Below are 18,156 nucleotides of genomic sequence, written 5' to 3' on the forward strand. Positions count from 1 at the left end.
AAAAAAATTAAATACCCGTCAATGTTAACTGGAAAATCTGATCGTCTTCCGGAAGACTCAGAAGACGGCCTAAATCCGTCCCTGTATAAAGCATGCAAGGCTCATGCGTTGTTAGTTATAACTGTTATGATACCTGTACGGACCAGTTAACCCAGCCAACATACAGCGTTATTATAACGTTACCATAACGTTACTTGGCAATATGAATGTTATGGTAATTGGTTATTACAACGTTATATGTTTGCTGGGAAATTCCTTTGAATGTATCTATGGTCATTTGAGAGAGAGAGAGAGAGAGAGAGAGAGAGAGAGAGAGAGAGAGAGAGAGAAGGAGGTAATTAATTAAGATACGAGTCATTGGTCACAATCATCTGACATCAACGTACGAGGAAGTGACAAAAACTGTTGGAATCCCGCTCCTTAGTACCTTAATTAGTAAACGAAATAATGTTGCAAAGACACTAGTCAAATCCAAGAGGACATCTCACGCTTCTCGGTATAGAATTAACATAAACCGCAAACTTGTGGCATAGTACTGTTTCCACTGTAACCACTATTTCCATAGTAACGTTGATAGTAATGAGGCATTTTGGTGAATAATGCTTAAATGCATAATTCGATCAATAAAAATGATAGCTAGATTGATAGATTGATTAATGGATGGATGAATAGATAGAAAGATTTATAGATAGATGTGCATGTGTGTATGTGTTTGCGCTCGTGTGTTTGTGCGTGCTACGTGTGTGTGCGTGCGTGCGTGTATGTGTGGGTGCGTGCGTGTATGTGTGCTCCCTAGACCCGCCTTTGTTATGATATACATGAGTATATATGCAACGCATACGGGCCTACCTAGTGCATGCATATATGTACGTGTATATAGGCCCTATGACAAGAAGCATTACAATTCACACATCTAGGTATTCATACTACAAGGTATATATGGCCTACATGATTCTCACAGTTGAATTACTGTTCACGTGGATAACGTTAATAACTACTTGAACGATCACTTGTCATCCCAACATTTTAAGTGATCAAGATGACGAAAAAAATCTTGCGGCGCTACTTGTGCATCAGGTGATCATATACGTGTAGGCAGTGTACAGGTACCTGTACATTTGTAGGTCTTTCATCAATCAATCAATTTTTGACAGGGTTTTCATGCAATTATACTTTTTGTTGCTGTTGTTGTCACCTGTCCAATTAAATCATTCTCATCTGTCTCGATGATGATCGTGCTAAATGTAGCTAGCACGTGTTATCTCGAATTTTCTCCATATTGGTGGCTTTTTTTTTTTTTGTATTTTCGACAATTAACAGTGAAATTTTAACGTTGTTTTTTAAAATGATGATTACTTTGTATACTTAAATTTGTTTGTCAATAAAATGTTAATATCGGTATAATATTTTTGTAATTGCATGGAAGCTAACGTCTTTTAGGCTTCGTTCACATGGAAAGTCTATTTTCTAAAAATCTATTTTCTATTCGCGGTATATCTTGTGATCACGGTCTGTGCCCTGAATATCCCGCGGCGTAATTACTGGCAGCGCGAGCCAGTTACTTACACAAAGCCAGTAATTACGCCGCGGGATATTCAGGGCACAGACCGTGATCACAAGATATACCGCGAATAGAAAATAGTTTTTTAGAAAATAGACTTTCCTTGTGAACGAAGCCTTAGTCTTTATTTGTTTCAGTGTATAGGTACTTTGTAGACTAAATAATATTGTTTCGGTGTATAGATCAGTTAAATTTCACACCTATGGAGTTCAAAATTAATTTTATGGCCTTTGTTTTAGACTTGTTAACCCTTTAAATTTCGATAAAGTGAATTAAGCCCTTGTGTATCCATCTTCTTGGGGCGGGCCTGGGTTGAACTGTGTGCAAGTAACCAATCATATGCAGTTTCTGATGGAAACGTGGTTGATTGACATTTTGATTCATATAATTGTGTATAAAAATCTTACAGAAAAGTGGAGATCTTGATTAATCGACCGGATCGGAGACTTGACAACGTTTGCATGATGCAACCACTAATTTAGTACAGTAAAATATCATTTTGTTGAAGTTACAACGTGTAGTCGTTAAATTCTTTTCCATGTGCAGGGTTTGAGCCCGAGGCCTACGTACCGGTAGGCCTGCTAGCTATGTGATCAGTATAGCCGACCTGTACTTAAAACTCGGTAAATTTTGGGAATCTCTGTAGAAGTTTTAATGATTGGGTCACCCACTGACGATATCCTGTAGTGCGCGCGACCTCTGGGGTTAAATTACAAGGTAAATTAGGGGCCTATACAATATTGTTGGGGTTCTGGTAAAAGAAAAATTATTTGATAAAAAAATTAATTTGTTTAAAATATATGGAGAATGTTAGGCTTATACCGTGTAAAACTTTCAAATACGGAAATGGAAATCCCGTTCGTCTCGCAAAGTCTCTGTTACAAAACAAACAGAAATAGTTGATTTATGGAAAACGGAATGTATTAGCCTACCGGCCTTTTAACATTATGGAATATTGTGCCAGCACTGATTTAGAACAAGGTAATAATGGGAATCTGATGATAGGTCTTAGATAGGTCTTCATAGTTGTAAATAAAATAATACGAATATCAGTGACCAGATTTGGTGTGTTTGACCTTGCGAAAAGTGAATTAATCGATAATGCATTGCTCTCGTCTTTCCCAACCAGTAAGTCACTTGATGTATAATCGGTGTTATCTTGCCATCCATGCACACGACCCTGATGTATACAGCCTTATTTTTGCTGCTCTGTGGTGATTGAATTTGAAATTTGGACGTGTGGAATCATGTTTAAGCAACCCAAAAATTATGCACTTTAATACAGCAAAATAATGTGTCACCATAGCCATTGTTTGCCGTGAAAGAATATGACGAGACGAGACTACAAATAGGTCATCGAACATGCGCATTGCTTAAAGTGGCGCGAAATGAAACATGATGCGAACTGAAATGGTCTTTTCCGCTTAATCGCCACGATTTGCAGCAGGTGACATATTCAAGCATGGTAGGTATGGGCATTAAGTATGAGCATCGTACTGGTTATTGAGACCATAAAACTTTACTCTGTGAGATGAGGCACAGGCCTTTCTTCACAGCCGATGCTTGCTAGCTAAAATTATTTGTATTAGTGTTAGTTCGTCGGTCATAATTTGGATAACTTTTGCTTGTTTGTGAGCTTTAAACAAATTCTTCATCCTAGATGTCAGACCTGTGTTGTGTATAGATAGACTTTGTTGAACTCACACTTTTAATTGGATTAATATTCTATATATAGCTACATGTACCTCCCTCATTCTCTCTCTCTGTCTCTCTCTCTCTCTCTCTCTCTCTCTCTCTCTCTCTGTCTCTCTCCACCCACCCCTTTGTCTACTGGCATTGTGATCCATTACTGAATGATTTCGGAACTGGATTTTGAATAACAGAGTTTAAAGCAGATGTTTCAGGAAGGTAATTTAACCTTGTCACCCTTAGTTTTGTTTAATAATATGACACTTGCCCCCCCCCCCCCCCCCCCCCCCGCCCCCTTGCATCCCCTATACTTTAACTTTGGTATCCAACTTTGTTGGGGAAAGAAACCAATTGTAAGATTTATCTAAAAAAGAACCAAAACAATTAATTTTTTCGATGCATGAGTTTTTCATTTTACCCGTTACAGGATATCAGGAACTTTTTTGGACCTGCAGCTGGGAAATTTAAACCAAAAGAAAAGAAGGATGAAAGAAAACCAGAGAAGCCCAAAGTAGATGGCAAAGAACCAGTAAAACATTCAGACAAATCAGTGAACAGAAAACCTGGATCAAAAGAAAAGAAAACCAGTGGTAACAAATCTGTTAAGCCAGATGTCAATGATAACACTAAAGATTACAAAAGCCCTAAAAAGTTAAAGCAGCACTCAGATGAAAAGACTTCTTCTAAAAAGTCTGAGAGTGAAAAAACACCAGTAGTAGAAAATGGTAGAAGTTCAGAAAATGGGAAAAAGAAAGAAAAGAAGACTGGCAGCAAGGAAAGTAGTGGCAAGAAGAACAAGAAAGGAAAAGATGAGGAAGATGAAGACAGTGTTATGATTGTTGATGACAGTGACTTAAGTGATAGAGAGAAAGAAAAAGAAAAGAAAAAAGAAAAGAAGTCTGGATCCAAAAGGAAAAAGGTTTGGAAATGGATACATGTGTATCATTCAAAACATGCAAAAGTTTTGTGTAGATTTAAAATAAACTCAAACCTCTATAAGCACAATATCTTCTTTGATCATATTTTGCATACATCTTTGGAGAAAGATGAATTATCTTTTACTATTATTACTAATCTTCAGATATCAAGTAACAGTGAGGAGGAGGAGGAAATTATAGTAAAAAAGAGCAAGAAAAGCCGGGAATCGAAGGCAAAGAAAACCCATGTGATTGAATCAGGTAAGAATTGTTCAGGCTATTTTTTTTATGGTAGATGGTCCATATTTTTTTTCATTTCAGAATCAGTTAAGTTTTAAAGAGGACAAAAATACGCCATGCACCATTTGGTAAGCAAAATTCTTTTGTCAGAAAATAGATTTCTTAATAGATACAAATATATATATATATATTTTGTCATTTTTATCTAAGGTAGTAGAAAGGGTTATAGCAGTTAGACTATTTAAGCATTTAGAAGCAAACAATCTTGTTGAGGAAATGCAGTCAGCCTACAAATTCAATCATAGCACAGAATCTGCACTTTTGAGAATTAAAAATGATTTGTTAAGTGGTGTTGACAAACATTCTGCTATGTTATTGGTACTGTTAGATTTGTCTGCTGCGTTTGACACAGTAGACCATAATATTTTATTGACATTTCTAGAGCAGAGTGTAGGGGTTAGAGATAAGGCCTTAGATCTTTTACGATCCTATCTTGTTGGGAGAATGCATCAAGTTAATATAAATGGTGTGCTTTCTGAACTCTCACAGCTTTTATTTGGTGTTCCTCAGGGGAGCGTGCTTGGCCCGCTTAAGTTTTGTGTTTACACCTTACCCCTTGGAGCAATTCTGCGTTATCATAAGATAGGTTACCACTTTTATGCCGATGATACCCAGTTGTACACATCTTGTAACATCCATGATCCAGCATTGTCTGTGAACACAATTGTTGATTGCATATCAGACCTCAGAGGTTGGCTCATTTCAAACAAATTGAAGATAAATGATGGAAAAACAGAATTTTTTAGTCATTACTCAACCCCACAACAAGGGCCTTGCTCATAACTTGCAACTTAAAATTGGAGCTAGTATGGCATTTTCCTCCCCCCATGTAAAAAATTTTGGAGTATACTTTGATTCTACACTTTCAATGGACAATCAGATCTCCAACATCACAAGGTCTTGTTTATTCAACATTCGGAATATTGGTACCATAAGGAAACATCTGAATCAATCTGCTGCTGCTACTGTTATACACTCATTGGTAACTTCCAGGCTAGACTATTGCAATTCTATATTATATGGATGTCCAGATGATAAGATCAAAAGATTACAACGCATCCAGAATATATCAGCACGGCTTTTAATGCTACAGCCTAGGGATTGCCATATCACTCCAATTTTAAAGCATCTGCACTGGTTGCCAGTTAGGGCCAGAATTTTATTTAAGGTTTTAGTTTTTACACATGCTGCTTTTTATAATCTAGCTCCACCATATATAACTGATTTAGTCAAACATTATAGCCCTCAAAGATCCCTGAGGTCTGGTGACAAACTTTTACTGAAAGTTCCAAAATCAAGGTTAAAATCATATGGTGACATATCATTTTGTGTAGCTGCACCAGTAGAGTGGAATAAGTTGCCAATTTTTATTAGACAAATAGAATCACAAGAATCTTTTAAAAAGGAATTAAAAACTCATATTTTTAAGACATTTTATTCATGAATCTTAAATTTTATAATTTTAAAGAAACCTTGGATTTTTTACTTTTAATTACTGTTTATTACAATTAAGTTAGTTTAGCTCTTATTTATATAAAATATATCTTAACCATTTTTATCTATAAACTTCTTTGTATTTTATGTTGGACAGTCTATTGAACATTTTATGGATTTTAGACTTGAAATAAATAAATTATTATTATTATTATATATATATATATATATATATATATATATATATATATATATATATATATATATATATATATATATCGGCACAATCTTATATCACTTTAAACATTAACACTTCTGCTTTGTAGAATCTGATGAAGATATTGCAGTTAAACCTAAATATGAAGGCAGAGGACGTAAAAAGCACAAGAAACAACCTGTGACACTTGACTCAGATTCAGGTGGGTATGAAGACTAACCTACCATTCCCGGCCTCAGCCTCATGATGGTAAAGGTGGTTTATTGGTTGGTTTTCAGATCAAACTTTTTCACAGAGAGGCTCTCTTTTAGCACACACTTTTGTTAAATGCTAACCTTTGGTTCTATGCCAGTTGGTAGTAAAGTGGGTAGTAGGTTAGTGGAATTTCCTCAATTCCAGACATGGGGGGTGGGGGTGGGGGGGTGGGGACTTTGGAGGTACTGAAGGTCAGTGGAAACTGCACTCCAAGTACATGTAATCTGCAGGTCCTCCCAATTCTGTGCTGGTTCAAACTAAATATTTTATTTCTTTTAGCCTATGTTTTCATGTGATTTTTTATTATTATGTATTATATTTCCACATAATCCTTGCCAGTCCAGAGGATCTGTGATATCAAAAATCCACTGGCATTTCAAGCAGTCAGTTTCATCATGTCTGTAATTCCTCCAGTCACAGGCCCCAATTTTTGCTTTGGGCTAGTAGATTTTAAGATTTTCAGAATTCTGTATAATTGATTAGTGGGGTTAAAAGGGTAAAAAAATTGATTAGAATTAAATTTCCTCATTTAATAATTGTGTTTGATTTTATTTTTAAGATGATCAGAGTAGAGACAGGAGTCCTGATGTTGATCCCATCAAGGCCGCCTTTCAACGACAGGCCCAGAAAGCTCCGACACCAAAGAAAACTACTCCAGCTAAATCAACAGAGGAGAAGAAAAAACAAATCAGTGTTTCAGATTTCTTTGGAGGGGGCAGTGTCAAGAAATCTGAGAGGAAAACGGCTGCGTTGAAGAGAAAAGCTGTGAGTGTGATCATGAGGAAGATAATTTGCCTGTCTCATCGTTGCTCTTGATTTGGCTTTAGTATCCTTTAGATGTTTTTTTTTACAATATTATTTTAGGAATCACTTGCTAAATTCAGGAAAAAAGTGATTTGTTGCTTTTCTCACAACAGCATTTTGTTAACAAGTAATACCTAGAAATATTTTTTTAATTACCAGCAATTAGCACCAGAAAGCAAGTTGGGATTGTGTCAAAATGTGTGGTTTTCTTAGTGTTTTACAGTTATGGAAAATGTTTTATATAAGGAGTTTTAAGTTTGTCATTCATTACTGTATATGTGATTTCAGCCTGATGGGGACACCCCCAGTATGGACAAGGAAGAGCACGATGACGTAGACTTCCAAAGGACACTTGAATTACTAGATGAACAACAGGCTAAGAAGGTGATTAAGACTTCCTTCATTTTTTATTCAGTGCATTAAGTACGTCTTGTTGCTTTCTCTCTTATATATATGTATTACCTACATGGTACTGTTATTTTTATCATACATATTTTTTTGCCACATAGACAAAGATAGAAAGCACAAAGGTCACGCCAAGCAAATCTAGTCAGTCAAGAAGACATGACAGCACGCCATCTAAATCAATAACAGTGGCAGAAACACCTGTCAGAGAGTCTCCTCGGAGAAGTTCCAGAACTACAACACCCCAGAAAGAAGAATCTAGGTCAAGTTCAAGGACACCTCGCAAAGAAGAATCCAGGTCAAGTTCAAAGACGCCTCAGAAACAAACATTGACATCAGATCAAACACCCCAGAAAAGTAGGTCGTCTTCTAAAGGGAGATCTCGTAGTGAGGTCAGCGTTGTTGAAGAGACACCAGAGAGGTCATCACCAAGGACACGTTCAAGGTCAAGGTCATGTACTCCAGCTAAATCGGATACATCTAGTGAGCAAAGTGTTCGACAGTCACCTAGAAGGAAAGAAAATGAAAGTAAAACTGGTAAGTTGACCACAGCTTTTCTTTCATATGAACCTAGCCAAAAAGAAAAACTACAGTGACCTTTCATAGAGAACTTGGATAAATTTTTAATTGGGTCAACATGCTCTACTTTTAAAGAGGATGGTTATATCATTACTGTGTATTAAAATAGGACATCATTTAGTATACAGTACTTCATATTCTAGTATGTAATGGTTATTTATCTGAACATGTTGTTTTTAGAAAGTTCGTCCTTGGCCAAGAAACTAGCTGCCAAAGCTAGGTCAAGGGAACTCATGAACACCAAAGAAGAAGAAGAAAAGGAATTAAAGAAATCAACACCTCAGAAGAAAACCCCATCAAAAGCCAAAACCCCAGTGAAAGCTACTCCAGAAAAAACTGAGGTAAGTAAAGTCATGTTGATGTCAAATTTAACACAGGTGTTTGGGGACAATTAAGATTAATAGACAAGATTGTGAAATTAGTTTAAAAACTGTACTACCAACTTTGTCATTATATGGATGTCTGTATTTCAGTTTGTGCGATTAACCAAAAATAAAGTATGTATATCTTTTTCAATTTTTTATCACTTTAGTGATTCTAGATGTAAGTTTTAAGATAAGTGAGAAACTAGATCCTGTCAGCTTTTTAGTCAAGTTTGTTAAATCATATTATATTTACTTTAGTGTTTGTACATTTCTATATATGATAAGTATATAGTCTGTGTATGTCATTATGATAAATATTTGCATATGATAAATGGAGAAACTCATTCATTTTAGCTTTTTGATCACATCTCCTTAAAACAAAATCACATTTTGTATATGATAAATGGAAAAACAGTCCAGTCAGCTTTTTGGTTACATCTCTTTAAACCCAAGTCGTCATTCTTCCAGTCCAGTCCCGGTACTCCTGCCACACTGGAGAGAAAGGGCAGCAGTTATAAAAGTTACCTGACCAGAGCCGGCCCCAGCAGTTTGGGAGCCAAGGAAGTACCTGAGGTGTGTATTTAGAGGGATAGACCCTGGGGAAGGGCATGGGGTCCTTCCCGTGCCTTTTGTTCATTAATGTAATATTTGATAACTGATTCCATTAATTTTGGTAATTCTTTTATATGTTAGATGTGAAAATGATTGCATCATTTTATTTGTCTATTTTGCCCAGTCAGATGTTTATTAACTGATTATTTAATTAGATTATTTAATTATGTGTTGATTTGTTTTTTCATTAATTATTTCAAAAATATCAGTTAATTAATTAATTAAATTATTTATTAGTTTATACAATTTATTAGCTTATACAATCAAGAAGATGTCTCAATTTTTCCATTTTCATGGAGGCTTGTAGTCTGGGTGTCTTATTCAGGTTTCAGCTCTGTGTGTGTGTGTGTGTGTGTGTGTGTGTGTGTGTCTTGAGTGTGTGACTTATATTATTTTTGTATTTATTTATTTATTTAAACATGAAGATGACACAAGTTTTCATTCTCAGGGTGGTGACAACTGTTTGGAGGGGTTGACATTTGTCATCACGGGTGTCCTGGAGTCGTTTGAACGCGATGACATGAAGAGCGCCATAGAGAAGTATGGCGGCAAGGTGACGGGAAGCATCAGTAAGAGGACAAGTTATGTGGTGGTGGGGAGAGACGCAGGGGAAAGCAAGCTGTCTAAGGTAGGGATATAGTTGTCATTATTTATTCTTTATAATTTTGTCATCCTATTTATATCCCACTCCACTTCTCACAGAAGTAATAAAATAGAGATATTTACGTGTATGAATGCACCTACACCAATTAGGAGTTTGTTGAATCTTTTAACTTGCCTTATCCAAACATCTCTCTCTCTCCTTAATGTTTTGAAAATAATATCACTTTATGTTATGCAAAAGTGGAGAATGGCCAACTCGAGTGTTCCTTGCACTTGCTGTTTCCAGGTACATTGAATGATGTGCAGTTTCTTAATGTACTTGATTGGTAAATCTGGTTTTAATATTTTTCCTTCAAATCTGTTGAAGGCAAGGCAGTTAGGCACCAAGCAGCTGGATGAAGATGGTGTACTGGATTTAATCAAAACTCTTCCTGGAAAGAAGTCCAAATACACTGTGGCAGCAGAGAAGATGGTCAAAGAGGTTTATTTTCATTGTTTTATCATCATTTAAAATGTTTAATGTACTTTTGATATCACTGACATTATTTTATAAAAAGGATAGAGTGAAATGTTTGATTAACTTCAAACAGTACTGTACAGCTCTCAACGTCCATTTCAAATGTTAACCAACACTTAACATGGAAATATTACAAATAAATGTAGCTGTTACAACTGAAACAGATCATTAGTTTCAACTGTATTGTGGATGATCGAATTTGATTTTAATTAAAATGAAGTAACTTAAGATTTTTATATGTTCATAGAACTAAAAAGCTTGCCGTTGCTGTTTCATGTTATATGTAATGTTTATTCCAGGATTCTTTAAACAAATCGGCAGTTAATGAAGCTTCAGGGAAAAAGACATCTCTCAAAAAAGAAGCCTCTGTTACCACACCAGGAAAAACCAGCTTATCAGAGTCCACCCCTACAAAATCTGGCCAATCAGAAGCCAAAATTGGTGTTGACAAACCAGGAGAGAGCTTACTTTGGGTTGATAAGTACAAACCTACAAGTATGAAGCAGCTGATTGGTCAACAAGGAGACAAGAGTAATGCTAAGAAGTTGTTTCATTGGTTGAATAATTGGCACAAGAATATTGCCAGTGGGAAAAAGCCAGGTGTGTTGGAATTAATTTTCTGACTGTTCTAATAATTGTTTACTGGCATGGTATGTGTTTATTTATGAGCCAGTGAAAAATAACCTGTTTTATGGATTTTTTTCTTATTCTTTGAAAATACTACAAATAATTAGTTGTTTTATATGATTTAGAACTGAATACTTATGTAATTTTGTTCCATGAAAACATCAATCTTTTGTAAAATTCAGTAGAATCGTTTTTGGTCCTTTATATAGACTTTATGAAACCAGAAATCTATGCTTTTGCTTGTTTTCAGTATTCAGTCGTTTTGACTCAGATGGTGCTGGGTACAGAGCAGCATTGTTATCAGGGCCACCAGGAGTGGGGAAGACCTCAGCAGCCACTGTTGTATGCCAGGTAATGCTTGCCCCCCCCCGCCCCCCCTCGCCCTCTCCCCCCCCCCCAAGCCCCCCACCCCACCCCTGACCTGCCTTTCCACCCACAAACACGCATAAGTAAATTAACATTTCAATATGTTAATAGAACCAGCAAAATTGTCATAAATTTGAGTAATGTTTATTCCAGGAACCTCTTTGTAAATTATCAGCTTATGAGGCAATAGTATCTTTGACAAATAAACCTCTGTTACCAAATTTGTGTTTGTCAAACTCCCCCCCTCCCCCCCATTCCCCTCTTCAGCTTGATTACTGTAACTGTGTATATCTATTACTGGATTTACACTTGAATTGGATTTCTTACAGCCAAATATCTGTATGATGTTTGCCACATTTTATGTATCAAAGCTAACTCAATGAAATATTTGACAACGAAAAATACTGCGTCTCATATGTTATGTGGTAACATTGGTACAGTGTATTTGATCAACATATCCCTAAAAAACATTGCTCTCTGAGGCTTAAGTTTTCTTTGATGAAGACAGTCGGTTTTGTTTATGACCAGGAAAAATTTCCACATGTCAGCGCTCTTTTCTTCCAGGAGGCAGGTTTCTCGTACATAGAACTGAATGCGTCTGACACCAGGAACAAGAAGAGTCTGGAGCAGGAGGTGGCGGAGGCACTTAGTAACCACACTTTGGTCGATTTCTTTGGTAAGTTTGAAAAAAAAACTGTATTCACTTTAAATGACATGCTGGTTTATCCTTGGATAAGTGTTTTATTTTATAATATTATAGATTTTAGTTTTTTTATGTCCTATATTTCAATTTTATGTTTATATTTAGGTCAGGTGTTAAAACAAAAATCCGTTCAAATGTCATTTATATACATATCAAATGATAACATTTTGGCTATGCACTGTATGTTGTCTTTTATGTATCATATGCTGCATTCAAATATAGAGACCCACTTCAAAGCTTGCAGTCTTATCCCCTAATTGACAATGAATCGATTCTCCACACGGATTACGCAACAAACATTCAATTAGGTTAGCCATATTTGATCCACGGACTAGTTGGTCTGCTGTTATGAATGTGGCCATAGTATTGTGATTGAATTTCTTTGTCATACATGCTACAGGCAGTGGTCAGTAGCACTCGGCCATTTCATTATCATTTCATATCGTCACATTTGTTGTAAAAATGTGATTTTCGGTCTGAAGGGAAATTCTGTGGTATGATGATATTTTGGTTATGCACTGTATGTTGCCAGTTATGTATCGTAGTATTATTGTGATTAAATATCTTTGTTCTCCGTCCTACAGGCAGTGGTCAGAGCAGTTCCAGTGGTCAGAAGCACTGCCTGATTATGGACGAGGTAGACGGGATGGCCGGCAATGAGGACAGGGGAGGAGTACAGGTGGGAGAACCTCTGTCATTTCATTATTATTTCATAGCGTAACATTTCTTGTAAAAATGTGATTTTAGGTCTGGAGTGAAATTTTGCCATGTGAAATTAACATGTATAGTATTCAACAGACTTCTGTTTTTTGGGGGGACATTTTTACCATACAGAATCCATCTAGATCAGTTTGTTGTGGTGAACATGATGGTAGTGACTGTTATACAGTTGTTTAATAAATTAGAACATGGGTGAAAACTCATTGTTAAGATTTTGGTGTCTCCTTATCTTATCAATATGCAGTAGAGTGAAATGCAACTTTTTATATGATTTTTTTTTATTTTAACAGGAACTGGTTCAGCTGCTGAAGAAGACCAAGATTCCTATAATATGTATGTGCAATGACAGGAATCACCCCAAGATTAGGACCCTAGCCAATTACTGCTTTGACTTAAGATTTTATAAACCAAGATTGGAACAGATTAAGGTGAGATAAGGCAGGAAGGCTCGACTTCTTTTATATATTTATTTATTTTGTGTAAATTATTTCATTAATTTGTGTCAGTTATCATTATTTTGACAACATTTAAATTTTCAAGTATTTATAAGTAGAAAAGGCACACGATGCATCCATATTTGATCGCTTGTCTGTAGTGTATCTAGTCCTAAAGAGTCTGTGACATTCATCTTGTTGACGGTGCTATTGATGAATACAAGCAGAAAAATATGTTCTCTTGGACATAAAGTGTGATGTCTTCTTTATTTCTGTCATATATAAGCTTCTGTTTTCTCTTGCTATCACTAACTCTTACATGCACGCACGCACACATCTCTGCCTCACATAAACACACAGGACTGACTCTCTCTCTCTCTCTCTCTCTCTCTCTCTCTCTCTCTCTCTCTCTCTCTCTCTCACACACACACACACACACACATCATTAGCAAGTTATCTGGAGCAATCCTAAGATGTCTTCCTTTATTCTAGGGTCCCATGCTGTCCCTTTGCTTCAAGGAGAAGATAAAAGTGCCACCTCCTGCATTGAATGAGATCATAGCTGGCGCAAACCACGATATCAGACAGGTGTGTGTGAGGACAGTTGTCCTTCTCTCCAGCGTCTTCTTTTAAAATCACGCTTCGAGTAGACAACTGTAGAATGTGTGATGGTGAAATACATCATGAGAAGATCCTCCCCTCTGACCACAGGGTCCCCTGGTAGTCTGTCTAAAAATAATTGGGTCAAACTCTGTTGGAATTTTAGTGATGAACAGGAACATGTTCCTTGCCAGACATACCCTTTGTATTTGTTTGTGGGTCAATTTCAATTTTTTGAGTAGTGCACATCAGAATCATATTTTTTCCTGTCATGTAATTTCCTTTCCACTTGTGTCAGGCAGTACCAAGCTAGTGGTGGTAGATGAAAATTGATGGTTGTTTCTTTTCCTAAACAAAATGTTGTGTTGAAAAATTAGAATGGAAGAAAAGAGGATCATCAATAAAATTGTGTCTCATATTTCAGATAATTCACAATCTGGCCATGTGGAGTGCCAGTGACAAGAGCCTAACATATGAGCAAGCAAAATCTGATGCCAACCAAGCCAAGAAAGACATGAAGATTGTAAGGGAAATTTTCTGTAAAAGAAAAAATGAAGTATTTATGACTAATTTACTGATAGATAAGTTTTTAATATCCTGAAGATATTTTGTAAATTATTTATTAGGACAAAACAATAGAAACAGTTATTTAGTTTAATTATTATTTTTTTTTATTTAATACATTGATTTATTCCTTTCCTTAGTTTTTATGTTTATTGACGTTAAGGTAGTTATTTATTTATTTTTCTGTGTTCAGGGTCCATTTGACATCTGCCGTAAGGTGTTGGTGGGAGGAGCGGAGACTGCTGGAATGACTCTGGCAGACAAACAGGACCTGTTCTTCCAGGATTATGACCTCACCCCTCTGTTTGTCCATGAAAACTACCTGTCGACAACTCCCCAGGCTGCACAGTAAGTCTGTCTTGGATGTAAACTGCCATCTGGTAGTGTGGTGGGATTTTGTGATTTGCTGCCACCTGGTGAATGGAAAACTCTGAATTAGTTGAAAATTTTGTATATTTATGTTTATTTGTGTGGGCACAAGCATTTTGGGTCTCAATGTACTTCTGTTTAATTTTTGAAAAATCGCTACCATAGTGCAGGGATGGGAATTTTAAGAAATTAAAGTACCTGAAATTTTGACTTTTTAGTTAACTGTTGCCAGTAAAGATATTTTGTCATATTCCTTATAAGTGAGATGTTGAAAGATAAATTATTGGTGTGAATTATTTCAGAGGTAATATGAAGAAGCACCTACGACTGATTAGCCAGGCTGTTGACAGCATGTGTGACGGTGACATGGTGTCAAAGGTCATCAGAGGTCAACAGAGGTGGAGCCTGCTCACAAGTCAGGTAAAGTCAAAAATTAGTGGTGTGAATCTCGGAGTTTTGATAATGTTATATTCTTTAATCGATAATATTGTTATGTACTGAATACTTTGAAAGAACAATGTCAGTATGATTATCAGCTGCATTTAGAAAAATGATTCGCTTTAGTTTAGGTCTGCCAAACTGATATGGGTAGCTCTTAACATGTTTAATCTGCTTATCCAAAAGAAAATAAAAGAAAACAAACCATATTGCAAAACTAACAGAACATCACAATTTGCAGAATCATTGTTTAAGTTGTAATTTTTTTCCATGAACTCTCTATGTGTAATGTACTGTTGATGACGGGGTGTGGGGTGGGGAGGGGGAGGCAAAAAAGTGCTTTTGAATAAAAATGTATAATTTTTCCCCATTATTTCTTCCTTTCAGTCCATCTTCTCTAGTGTTATCCCTGGTGATTTAATGAGGGGTTCTCTCCCTCAGATGGTCTCATTTCCAAGCTGGTTGGGTAAAAACTCCAGCAAAAATAAAGTGGACAGAATTCTACAGGAGTTGAGGACTCACATGTGTCTCAAGTAGGTTTATAGTTTAGTGTGAAAAAATCTCGTATAAATTGAAACACTGAATAAAAGTTTGCAAAATCATAAGGTGCCATTGAAAAATTATATTCTGAATTTAAATGCTATTCTCCAACCAGAATGGTATGACATGTTAAAATGGATTTGCATACTAACTTTCAACTAAAATTTAAGGAATTTTCTTTAAAACCATGAGTGTCTTCCGAGTTGTTATGGATTTTATACTCGTTAAAATTTTTAAAAATATTTACAAACAAATTGATTAAATTGATTGATTTTAAACTAAAAATAAAAAGAAGTTTCAGGTTTTTTTCCCTCAAGAAGAGCGTAATTATGAATGATTCTAATCAGGGTATAACACATTTACTTAAATAAATACCATCCAATTGATTACAAAAATCAATTTAAAAAATAATAATCATTTCAGGGTTTCTGCCAACAAAGAGGGTCTGGCCATGGACTATCTCCCCCACCTGCGGTCCTCCCTCACCCAGCCCCTGGTACAAGGAGACGCGGACGGTGTCCCCGATGTCATCCATATGATGGACGAGTACAGTCTACTGAGAGAAGACTTTGATAACATTCTGGAGGTGACGCAGTGGAGTGGACGGAAGGACCCCATGGCCTCTGTTCCTTCCAAGGTACCCCACTACCATACTTTGTTGTTCTGGATAATAATAAATAATAAATAAATATACTATAAAATATACTAGAAGTGACCCAGTGGAGTAGATGGGAGGACACCATTGCCCATTTGTCCCTTCCAAGATGCTATCCTGGGACTGCCAGACTGTAGTTATTTATACTAGTACCAAGAACTATAAATATTTGCATGTGTAATGCAGCAGTGCTGTGTTAGTTGATTGATATGCCTTTGACTCCAGGTGTGTGAAATTTGCCTCAAAGTCACTTGTAAGATGAGCCTCAGGCGTAGATGGTACCTCATTACAGTATTGGATTAAACTGGTACACTGTACCGTAAAGCCCAAAGGGCACACATGTTACTCAAATGGTTTGTCTTCCTGTGTTAATTTGACTGCGCAGACTTGCTCTCTCTGTTGCTTATATTATTTCCTTTATAGAATAATCATAAACAATACTTTCAATTATTATATATTTTTTCAATCAATAACCCAGGTGAAGTCTGCCTTCACCCGAGCCTACAATAAAGAAGCCCACATGACGCCCTACGCTGTGTCTAACATGGGGAAGAAGGGCAAGAAGAGTGTAAGCAGTGCGGAGGATTACCCTGGGCTGGGGGAGGAGGAAGATGGAGAGAATGGAGGTGGAGGAGGAGGAGAGGATGAGGAAGAGGAGGAAGAAGTGACTGCTGATGCAATGATTAAGGTATGGTTTTTATTTGCTGGCCTTCTTGTCTATTTACGGTGATCAATTTATGTGTTGTAGGGCAATTGGAGAATTGGGGGTGATTTCTTTACTTACAATTTTGCCCAATTGTGTGCTTGTTTTGTTCGCTTTTCTTTTTTTAATTTAAATACTTTTTTCCTAAACAAAAATAAAAACACAAACTAAATAACCTTCTTTCACTCTCTCCTAGATAACAATTACAAAAAACATAAAATTTTTCATGTGTTATCTTTCTCTAGGATCCTAGATTTGAAAAATCAATCCATAGATTTGTATATTGTAGAATTGTTTTGATACAAATATGCAATTATTATTTCAGGTTAAAAAGCCACCTGCGGCTAAAGGCAAAGGAAAGGGAGAGGGCAAAGGTCAAGGAAAGGGCAAAGGTCGTGGAAAGAAGTCATAAAAACCAGGGTCAAAGTAATTAACAAATGAGTTATGTATATAGATATATACAATGATTGACGCCTCAAAAAGTTGGTATAAAAAATCAAGGAAGAAGCGACAAACAATTTTGATAATTTATGGATGGTAAATACAAAAGGAGGACAACCTCCTGCGAGATTCAGTAGGAAGAATCAACGAAAACAACGAGTATTAATGATACTTGATCACGTTTTGCTGGCGTCCTTGCATACTTAAAAACAACTGATGTTTCCTACAAATTTATAAGACATGACGTTGTAGAAAATAGAGATGGAACTATCCTTTTTTTTTTTTTGGGGGGGTGGGGGGAGGAGGCCCACTGTGCCCCCTCCCCTCTAACTCTTTCCTGGATCGCCATAGATGTTCACGTTAATTGTAATACCAGTTGAAAGCATTGGAGTTACAGGAGCAAGGCCAGGATAATAATACGGACTTTTGCAGTGATTTGTTGAGATGGATATTGATTTTCTGTCGGGGTTAAGTGACACTGGAGAGATTGGACGTTTAATGCTATAAAACGGACATCTGTGGCCAATAAAACAGCTATGGCCAATGCATTGCCTTATACCAGTGTTGTAATAGACATGAAGACATGCAAAAGCAACTGCTAACCATATGAATTGTACAGCACTGGGTTTTCTTGTTGAAGTATCAAGATATATGCAATTAACAATGTTATTCGATAATGTGACCAAGAGAGAATAAAAATATGTACTATAATGGAGAGAATATTGTGTTTTAGTTTTA

General features: G+C 36.4%; 1 protein-coding gene across 1 annotated transcript; it reads left to right on the plus strand.

The window, feature by feature from the left end:
- Nucleotides 1-2,718: 2,718 nt before the first annotated feature.
- On the plus strand, nucleotides 2,719-18,129 carry LOC106169835 (replication factor C subunit 1). The gene is made up of 24 exons (XM_086993966.1): nucleotides 2,719-3,026; nucleotides 3,678-4,169; nucleotides 4,332-4,428; nucleotides 6,228-6,320; nucleotides 6,933-7,138; nucleotides 7,466-7,561; nucleotides 7,687-8,119; nucleotides 8,342-8,502; nucleotides 8,995-9,099; nucleotides 9,587-9,766; nucleotides 10,109-10,222; nucleotides 10,558-10,858; nucleotides 11,136-11,236; nucleotides 11,816-11,927; nucleotides 12,539-12,633; nucleotides 12,965-13,102; nucleotides 13,601-13,696; nucleotides 14,133-14,231; nucleotides 14,466-14,620; nucleotides 14,944-15,061; nucleotides 15,467-15,612; nucleotides 16,043-16,256; nucleotides 16,753-16,962; nucleotides 17,303-18,129. Exons 1-24 carry the CDS (start codon nucleotides 3,024-3,026, stop codon nucleotides 17,387-17,389), a joined length of 3,852 nt encoding a protein of 1,283 aa, XP_086850092.1. The 5' UTR covers nucleotides 2,719-3,023; the 3' UTR covers nucleotides 17,390-18,129.
- Nucleotides 18,130-18,156: the final 27 nt, after the last annotated feature.

The sequence above is a fragment of the Lingula anatina genome, chromosome 8, assembly GCF_051362555.1.
Source record: "Lingula anatina isolate TDL-2025a chromosome 8, LinAna3.0, whole genome shotgun sequence".
Lineage (NCBI taxonomy): Eukaryota > Metazoa > Brachiopoda > Lingulata > Lingulida > Lingulidae > Lingula > Lingula anatina.

Excerpts from the sequence above, each read along its gene's own strand:
- LOC106169835 (XM_086993966.1), top strand. Across the intron at positions 8,503-8,994 it reads CTACTCCAGAAAAAACTGAG|TCCAGTCCCGGTACTCCTGC; the intron begins GTAAGTAAAGTC and ends TCATTCTTCCAG. Across the intron at positions 13,697-14,132 it reads CAAACCACGATATCAGACAG|ATAATTCACAATCTGGCCAT; the intron begins GTGTGTGTGAGG and ends CTCATATTTCAG.